Source organism: Bos indicus x Bos taurus, chromosome 14 (assembly GCF_003369695.1).
Source record: "Bos indicus x Bos taurus breed Angus x Brahman F1 hybrid chromosome 14, Bos_hybrid_MaternalHap_v2.0, whole genome shotgun sequence".
Classification (NCBI taxonomy): domain Eukaryota; kingdom Metazoa; phylum Chordata; class Mammalia; order Artiodactyla; family Bovidae; genus Bos; species Bos indicus x Bos taurus.
Genome location: NC_040089.1, coordinates 73,571,399 through 73,581,688, shown reverse-complemented (window position 1 = coordinate 73,581,688; position 10,290 = coordinate 73,571,399). Strand labels below are relative to the sequence as shown.

The 10,290-nt window shown below is 36.5% G+C and overlaps 1 protein-coding gene across 1 annotated transcript in view; it reads left to right on the top strand.

The window, feature by feature from the left end:
• Positions 1-2,138: 2,138 nt before the first annotated feature.
• Positions 2,139-10,290, top strand: part of LRRC69 (leucine rich repeat containing 69) — a 77,514-nt gene continuing 69,362 nt past the window's right edge. Inside the window, exon 1 of the mRNA XM_027561587.1 lies at positions 2,139-4,685. Within this exon, the coding sequence (XP_027417388.1) occupies positions 4,503-4,685 (183 nt within the window). The 5' untranslated portion in view covers positions 2,139-4,502. The remainder of the gene's footprint in view (positions 4,686-10,290) is intronic.

The window sequence follows — 10,290 nt, the reverse complement described above, 5'->3', positions numbered from 1 at the left end:
ACTTAATAATAGTTATTTGCATTTAGTTGTTTATTATTATTGTTATTGTTTTCCCTTAGTCTTTAAGTGCTTAGAAACAAGGACTTCACTATTAAATGTCTATCACATTGCTAGGCCTATATATTATAAAGTGCTTAAGGTTTGTTAATAGTTATAAGATCAATTCAGTGGGTAGGATATGACTTTTAGGAGTTTCATTAGGCTAATAGACTGTTAAGAATAAATGAGATAGTGACTTAGAATTCTTCTTGCTCACAGAAGGGCTGTCTTTTAATTTTTATTACCCTTGGTGAATTCTTAAGTCTTCTGGTTAGTTGAAGAATGGAACCCAAGAGAGTTTTCCTTTTTTAAAACTTCTGATAGTGCGTTACAGTTAATTTACCTTCATGTGTTGATTAGGACAATCTGATTTTAACAAACCTAAAAAACAGTAACTTCTGAAATAAGTGTGGGTATGTGTGTGTGCTCAGTTGTGTCTGACTCTTTACGACTCCATGGACTATAGCCCACCAGGCTCCTCTGTCCATGGAATTCTAGGGAAGAATACTGGAGTGGGTTGTCATTTCCTCCTGCAAGGGATCTTCCTGACCCAGGGGTTGCTGAAAATAAATATACAGACCCAAATAAAAAGCTTTGTTAATATACTGAACAGGAAAAAGTTTATGATTGTCTTCTTTCAGTATACTTGGGTGACTAATATGGCTTACTGAAACAAACTACTGCTTTTGCACAAGGCTGCTGAATTTATTATTTTTTTTAACAGGAATGACTTACAATCTTGCTCTTGATTTAAAAAAAAAAAAAAATACCAAGCCCTGCCTTTGATAAGGACTAAGTAAGTCCACTTCCATAAAGAATTTAGCACACTGCCTGATATGTAATAAATGCTCAGTAAAAGTAGTTATTTTTTGTGCTGTTTCCTGTAGACGTTTAAATAGAAATCTTTAGCTTTTGTTAACTCTCAAGTGTGCAGGCACTACTCTTGGGACTTAGAGAGGTGCTAACACCATGGAGCACTGAGGCACTAGGGACATAGAAATGAACAGGACAGGGCACTTTTTTCATGAAGCCTGTAGCTTCTCCCACTTCTACCAGATCTTTTGCTTGAGCTTCTCTGAATTCTGGGGTAGCACCAGACACAAAGGCAACAGACCTACACAGATGGCTTCCCCAGCTTCTATAATTACCTAAAGTCAAACTGTGTGGTTCCTAGTTGGTCTTTTTCGCTGATTGAGCCCTGAAAAGAATTTGGTACCGTAACAAAATACTTAAACCATGAAATGAGCTTTGGGACTGGGCCTCGGGTGTAAGTTAAAAAGGCCTAGAAGAGATTGTTAGCAGGAGCCTGATGTTGGTAAGGAATATGAGGAAACTATTAGAATTTGGAAGAAAAGTAACTTCTGTTACATAGTAGAAGAAAGTTTAATAATGATGGCAGTAAGCATTAACATGGAAAATAAGTATATCTCATCAGCTTGGGTGATCTCCCTGAGGAGATTTCTAGAGAGTATTGAAGGTGCTATCTGGATTCTTCTAGATGGAGGAGAAAGGCAAGCAATAGGGAATGGAGTGAATTATGAACTGTTTCAAGGCAAACTTAACAAATTTTTTAAAGGGATTGATTGTATCAATTTGGGTCAAAAGCGACAGTAAAAAATGAAAAGATAAGCTTTTATACATTGCTGGTAGGAATATAAACTGATGAAGCCACTTTGGTAAACAATCTGGCAGTTCCTGAAAGGGTACCATATGACCTCTCCTAGGTATACTCCCAAGAAAACTGTACATAGCACTGTTTGTAGTAGCCAAAAAGCAGAAACAATCTAAATGTCCATCAACTGATAAGTGGATAAATAAATATAGTATAGGATGGAGAATTTTTATTCAATAAAAAGGACTGAGGTACTGGTGCATGCTATAACTCTGGATGAACCTTGAAAGCATTATGTTGAGTGAAAGACACATATATTCTCATCTGTATAAAATGTTTGGACTAGGCAAACATATAGAAAGGAGATTAGTAGTTACCTAGGGTCTGGGGTTGGTCATCCTGGTGGCTCAGCAGTAAAGAATCTGCCTGCAATGCAAGAGACCCGGGTTCAATCCCTGAGTCCAGAAGATCTCCTGGAGAAGGGAATGGCACCCACTTCAGCATTCTTGCCTGGAGAATCCTCTGGGCAGAGGAGCCTGGACAGAGAAGGAGAAATTAAAGATGTTTACCAGATTTTCTAGGTTAGGAAAATTAATTAAAAAAAAAAAAAGCAGTAGTAGATTGTATTGGCCTGTTCACCCATTTAAAGCAGGGAAAAAATGGCCCATTTAGACAGTGTCAGCTGGAGTCCTAGCCATGCAGCATTACTTTAGAGGAGGTGAGTATTATGAGATTTCTTTTTTTTAAAACAAAGTTTTATAATTTGTTCAGATAGTAACATCATGATTGTTCTTAGGAAACTAAAACAGTATAAAAATAAAGACACTGGAAGATAGGTTTGGAAGGTTTGGGAGAGATATTTGAATAAAAAGAGCAGTGATTAAGTACCTAAAAAATGATGATTCTAGCAATTGGAACTCTATTAATCAGCACCTTTTATTTTACTGTTATGATGATACCGATGTTCATTATAATAACCTGTATAAATTTAATGATTCTTCTTTGGGCCTTTGGCACTTGCTTCACCATCTTATTTGGAAAAGCTCCCATCTCTGATAGCACCCTTGCAGTGAAGCCTTCTCAGGTTACCCTAAAATTGCAAACTCCTTACCTGTTTTATTATTTTTTTCCATAGCATCTAATGCCGTCTAACGCCTAGGTTTACTTATTTGCTTGTTTTTTCTCCTTCTCCTAGAATGTAATTTCATTGAGATATTTTTGTCATTTTAATTCATTCTTCTATCCCCAGTGGAACAGTGTTGCACATAGTAGGTACTTCTAAATGTTTGTTGAATGAGTAAAGGGAATTACAGAGGAAGATGGAATTGTGTTCTGAGTACTTTGAATGCAGAATGCATTTTATAGTGTTCAAATTTTTGGAACTGAGCCTTCCAGATGTGGTACATATGTAGCCCAAATGCCTCCAAGCCTCATAACTGGCCCAAGTGGGGTTCTAATCAGATATCTTTGCCCTTATCTCTTTTTCCTTACTCTTTTGCCTTTGTCTTAATCATTCATTTGGAAATTTTCAAAGATTATACAAAAAACAGTAAGAATAATATAATGAACCCCTAGTACCCATTACTGAGCATTAATAATTACCAATGTTTGGTCAGTCTTATTTGATCTATTTTTTCCACTCACTTTTCTGCCCCACTTATTAAAAAAAAATTCACCTGAAAATTCAGATGCATTTCTAAATGTTAGGTACATTTTAAGAAAATAGTACCACCATGTCATTATTATACATAACAAAATTAGTAATTCCTGTCATCTGATACTTTGTCCATGATCAAATTTCCTCAGTTGACTCTGGAATATTTTTATTCAAATCAAGATCTAAACAAGATTCACAGAGTGCATTTGACTGTTGTTTTTCTTAAGTCTCATTTTTTCATAACAGTTTCCTCATCTTTTTATTAATGACATAACTTGTTGGTTAAATATTGTATATCATTTGCCTTATAGAATTTCCCAGTTTGGAGATTTGGCTGACTGCTTCCCTGAGATTAATTTAGCTTTTTTCTATTCCTCATATTTTCTGTAAATGGTATTTAGATATAGAAGCATGATTAAACTCAGATTCAAGAATATTTAATATTGGTACTGTGTAATTTTTATTGTATGACACCATGATTGTCTCAATTTTAGTGATGGTAAAACTGAGTAGTAGGTAATTAACCTGATTTCGTACTTGGAAAGTTCCCCGTCAACCTCTCACCTAATGCATTTAGCATCCAATTATGATCTTTATATATATATCCATTATTTCATTAGGTTTGCAAAAATGGTGATTTTTCTAAATATTTTTTTCTTCCTCATTTATTGGCTTCAATTTTTCAATGAGTAAGAACTTTATTAGGTTACACAAAAACATGATTTGTACTGAAAAAGCAGAATAAGTGCTTCATTTTTTTCCATTTATTATTTTTCAGTCTTAAGAGTTGGTTCCCCAGCAAGTTCCAATGTAATTAGAGGCTTTCTTTTATTTTTATGATACCATGAGCTCTAGATTTTAATTTATTATGGTTCATTCGTCATTCTTTGTGATTCTCAAATTTTCCCATTTTAGACTAATGGAAGCCCACTTGTATGTTCTTTTGATGTGATCTCATTAGTCTTTGGTAATGTCATGTTTCTGGTATAAGATATTCTAGGGTCATCTTGTACATTTCCTGCCGCAAACCTGGAATCAGTTATTTGCCTTCCCTACCTTTTACACAGGGAATTATCCAATGCTACCACCTTCAGCATGATAGATCTCAGAATGTTTTTGTTTCCATGACACACCAATTCTGCAATTAGAGATTCCAAAGATGGGTAGTAAGGAACCTGTTTCTCTTCCATACCCATGGCTGAAAGGTTGTTAATAAGAGCACTGAAGGGCGGTAAAAACACTAAAATGGTTATCTTAAATGGAAAGAACATAACAAAGATGCCCTCAGTGTTAGAAAAACTTCCAGGCCTGAAGACACTGTACCTTCAGAATAACCAAATTTCCAAAGTGTGCCCAGAGATAAGCAGCTTGACCCAGGTGAGAAACAGCGTTATCTTTTTCAACTAAGGATGAAAAGAGAGGATAGGAAGAGAAAAAAGAATTAAGAAGGCTTCAATCACTGGAGACTTAGCTCCCTGGAGAATTAATGTGGATAGTTGCTGGAACAGCATCAGATGGTTTTCTCTTTTAGTGAATTACATATGGTAGGGGGAGATGTTTCAATTTATTCATATGCTCTGTGGCCCACACTTGGCATCAGAGGGTTAGGCCTCTGCAACACTTATTTTTCTGGAGGCTGTCATTTGGAGAGGGCTTGGGAGCCTGGATCTACTTGTCTACCTTGGGGCTCCATCTCAACATGGGTTTGAAGATCCCCGAGAGGCTGTACACCCTGGGGACTATCCTGAAGCTGTTGTGTATGGAATGAAGAGAGACATCTGATGTAAGAAGGGAGTTCTTTTCAATTTCCTAGAGCAGGCTACACTTTGAAATGGAGTATTGGCAGGAAATGGGAAGGACAGAACATAGATTTCTTATGAAGTAGGCTTTAAAAGAAACTTAGCATTTTAAATAAAGAATATCCTTTGTAAAGAGCAACAAAATGAATCCTAGATGCTTGTGTTAAGTATTTCTGATGAACGACATTTCTGTGAAACTCCAGCTGCTAAAGATCTTAAAGTTGGGAGAAGGCAAGGGATATTAACTTTGTAGTTTTCTTTTTGTTCATTTCTAAACTGTCATCAGCACTGAAAGAATCTCTAACCAGCTAAGTAATAGTAATTCATTATAGTTCATTAGTTTTGAGTTGAGAGTTACTAAAAACAACTCTTATTTTCTTACCTTCACCTACTTCATTTCTTAGGTTTACAAAATTATTTGAGTTTGTAATCTGTGCCCATGTCTTTCCAAAAAATAGGGGAATACTTCAAAACTCCCCTTCAATAACTTCCAAAAGTACCTTCGAGTTACAGAACGATAGTAAAGATTTGGACTTTTCTAATGTGACAGAGGAGTTTTATGCAAAACAATTTGGAATTTGAGTGAGCCAATTCTCCACCTCTGTGTGATTTTTTTTTTTCATTAGCGTAACAGTCCATTTGTTCTTAAGAAATCACAATTTTGACCTCCATATATAACTACTTTTAGTTCTTTTCTTGATAATGTCCATTTAAAATATCAATCTTCGTCATCTTCCAAATATAAATTAATGTTTGGTTTCTTCATAGTTATCTTTGAAATTTAATATTGTTGTACGTTTGTTTCTTTCTTTGATTAATTTTTACTGGAGTATAGTTGATTTATAATGCTGTGTTATTTTCTGATGGACCACAAAATGAATCAGTAATACATCTACATATATCCACTCTTTTTTAGATTCTTTTCCCAGATAGGTCATTACAGAGTATTGAGTAGAGTTCCTTGCGCTGTACGGTAGATACTTCCTAGTTATCTGTTTTATGTATAGTAGTGTGTATGTGTAAGTCCTAATCTCCCAACCTTTGTTTATTTTTCATCAACTACAATCTTTTTACTCTCCACTTGGTAAGGTGGCAGTGTTAGCATCTGTAATCTACTTTCAGCTCACGTTTTCTCTTCCTCTTCACAAATTAAAAACTTCTTACTTTTATGAGGTGTATAGTATTTACAGTGTACCCAGTTATAACAATGATTAAATCTTTGTCTTGGAGAATTCTAAAATTCTAAAATGTATATTGTTAATAAGTAAATATCATTTTGTTCAGTGGCTCAGTTGTGTCCGACTCCTTGCGACCCCATGGACTGCTGCATGCCAGGCTTCCCTGTCCTTTGCTATCTCCTGGAATTTGCTCAAACTCATGTCCATTGAGTCAGTGATGCCTCCAACCATCTTGTTCTCTGTTGTCCCCTTCTCCTCCCACCTTCAATCTTCAATCTCTGTTGTCCCCCTTCTCCTCCCACCCAGCATCAGGGTCTTTTCTAATGAGTCAGCTCTTCATATCAGGTGGTCAGAGTATTGGAGCCTCAGCTTCAGCATCAGTCCTTCCAATGAATATTCAGGGTTAATTTCCTTTAGGAAATTTACATGGAGCCAATCAAAGTACTAAGATTATATTTTCTTCCTTATATACCGTTTTTGTTACCTTGGAGTTCCTAATGTCTTTCACTTATTCTTGTACCTTTTTCCTTTGTCATGGCCTCATTTTAAACTTGATCATATTACATATCCTATCAAATGTACTTTTTCCTTGAGTGACTTTCCCCAGGAGCCTCCATCCTCCTGCCCCAGTTTAAGCTAATCTAGGTTAGGTGGATACTTCCTGCTCAAATATCCTTGTGCAGTTCTCCTGAATTGGAATCAGTGTTTCCTGTAACCATATTTTCTTCTTTTTTTTGGTTTACTCACTTATTTTCTAGAAATAATTCTCCAGGCATCATCCCGATCTGCGTGTATCCTAAGTCTCATATCTAAGTCTTTGTGACCCCTTGGACTGTAGCTCGCCAGGCTTCTCAGTCTGTGGGATTCTCCAGGCAAGAATATTGGAGTGGGTGGCCATTCTCTCCTCCAGGACATCTTCCCAACTCAGGGATGGAACCTGAATCTCTTGTCTCCTGCATTGACAGGCAGGGTCTTTACCACTAGCACTACCCGGGAAGCCCCATCCTAGACTAGGTATGTGGTAATTAGGTTTTTTGAACTCTTGCGTATTTGAAAACATGTGTATTCTTCTCTCCTGTTTGATTAATAGTTGTTTAGTAAGAAGTATAGATTGCAAAATATACTTCCGCAGGTAAAAAAAGGTGATGAGTCTGATCATTCGTTTGTCTTCTTGTGGCTCCCTCGTTACTTTCCTCCTCATCCTTTGACTATTAGGAGAGGCTCTAAATTTTGACTTCCCAGCTCAGTTTCCTTTAACAGGGTGTTGGCTCAGCTCAGCTCTTAACTTTTAAAGAAGAAATCACATGTTACTTTTAAAGAAGAATTCAGCTGATTAGAAATTAGGCTTTTTGTGGTCCATCTTTAAAGTGCTTTACAAACAGATGCAGGCTTATGGCATTATTGTTTGACTCTTATGAACTAGCCAATATTTTTTCATATAGAATCTCCAATGTTGTAGAATTTCGGAAAAAAAATGTATTTCCCTTTTATAATGGGTGTTGAAGAAGCATCTCAAATAAAATATGCTAGAAACCCTCAAATGAGGGGTAGAGATTATTTACACAGTTCTTTTCCAGGGGATCTTCCCAACCCGGGGATCGAACCCAGGAGTCTCTCATGTTGCAGGTGAACCTTCTGAGCCACCAGGGAAGCCCATTCTAGAAGCACCTCAAATAAAATGTGCTAGAAACCCGCAAATGATGGATAGAGGTTATTTACACATTTCAGAAATACTGCTCATTTTGCCAGCTGCTAACAGAGAAAACAAAACTTTCAGAAAAGAGAGTGCTTGGAGCGCTGAAAAGAGCCCTGGATAAGTATCTGGAAGTCCTGGATACTTCAACCTGTTCAGCTATTCACCAACTAAACATAGGTATTTAATCTCACTGGGCCTCATTTTCTGCTTTCACTTATTCAAAGCCACACTTAAGTGTTGAGTACCGTCTGTGTCTCAGGTAACTTAGCAGTTAAAAGCAGATGAAAATACCTGCCTTATGGAGCTTATGCTGTAGTCAGAAGAGATGCACGAAACACAGCAGAACAAGTAGGAATGGGAGGTAGTGATTAGTGCTAAGGAAAAAAAATAACAGAAAAAGCAGGCAGGGCACGTTGTGGCGTTCAGGTGAAATTCTTCGAGAGTCCTTGTGGTCTTCATAACTTGGTCATGCTTATGTCATAGTTCAAAGATGGTAATTTTTACTCTTAACAATTTTGTATAAAATCCAGGAATGTGTTTTTCTAAATTCTTTTTTGTGTTGCTACAGGTTGTAGTTTTATTAATAATGACTGAAACTCCCCCTATGATATATATATAAAAACACTTACATGGCATTAAAATAGTCTTGATGTTTAAATTCCTAATTCAAAAGTAATGTTTCAAAATTTTTGTACCATTTTGATACAAAATGGTATCAGATAGAATAACAGCATCCCCCATATATTGAGAGCTGGCACAATGCTAGGAACTCTGTCCATTTTCAAGGAAGTTATTATTATCACTGATATGATAATAAAATTTATGATTCAGTAAGAGATTAAGTCACTTGTCAAGGTCAACCAGTGAATACATGTATAAAATGAAGTCTCTTTTGAGGTGCTCTCAGCTCTGTTGTTTTATTATTTTATACACTTACAAAACCTGAGTTATCTGAAGATGGTAGTTTTAAATACTATTAATACTTATATTGTTCCAACTCTCCATTTTACATGTCCATTCTTTTGACAGATACTTATCATTCATCATCTTGTGTCTATGCTGGTCCTGAGGATACAGATGTGAAAAAAACAAGGTCTTTGTCTTCACACTTGAGAATTAAATGTTAATCTATAAAAAACTCAGTACTAGACATTGGAACTATTAAATAAATTAGTGTTGCTATTAAAATTATCACCTTTATGGTCTGACTAGCAACACAAGGATAAAATGGAAGCAGAGTCTTTAGAGAATACAAGATTTTATCTCTTTTTTTCTTTGCTAATTGACTCGTGAAACTGGAAATTTTCAAATCGCTTCTAATGACTTGAAAGAAATAGTTGATGTCCTATAATTTATTTTGTATTTTTATTGGAGTATAATTGGTTTACTGTGTTCTGTTAGTTTCTGTTGTACAACAATCAGCTATATGCATACATACATCCCCTTGCCCTTAGACCTCCGTCCCTCCCCCATCCCACCCATCTGTATCATCACAGACACTGAGCTGAGCTAGCTCCAGGTTCCCACTAGCTGTTTTACATATGTAGTGTATATATATATGTCAGTCCTAATCTCCCAATTCATCCAGCCCTCCCCACCCTGCCTTTGTATCCACACGTCCATTCCCTATGTCTGTCTCTATTCCTGCCCTGCAAATAGGTTTATCTATATCATTTTTCTAGATTCCATATTAATGTAAGATGTTTGTTTTTCTCTTTCTGACTTATTTTACTTTGTATGACAGGCTCTTGTCCATCAACATCTCTACAAAGGGTCTGATTTCATTCCATTTTATGGTTGAGTAAAACCATTTTATGGTTGAGTAATATTCCATTGGATATATGGACCACAACTTCTTTATCCGTTCATCTGTCAGTGGACATTTATGTTGCTTCCATGTTCTGGCTATTGTAAATAGTGCTGCAGTGAATACCGGGGTACGTGTTTCTTTTTGCATTGTGGTTTTCTCGGGGTATACGCCAATAGTGGGATTGCTAGGTAATAAAATAGTTCTAGCTTTTTAGTTTTTTAAGGAACTTCCATTCTGTTCTCCATAGTGGCTGTATCAGTTTACATTCCAACCAACAGTGCAAGAGGATTCCATTTTTTCCACAGCCTCTTCAGCATTTCCTGTGTGTAGATTTTTTTGATGATGGCCATTCTAACCAGTGTGAGGTGATATCTCATTGTAGTTTTGATTTGAACTTCTGTAGCAATTAGTGAGGAGAAGGCAATGGCACCCCACTCCAGTACTCTTGCCTGGAAAATCCCATGGATGGAGGAGCCTGGTAGGCTGCAGTCCATGGGGT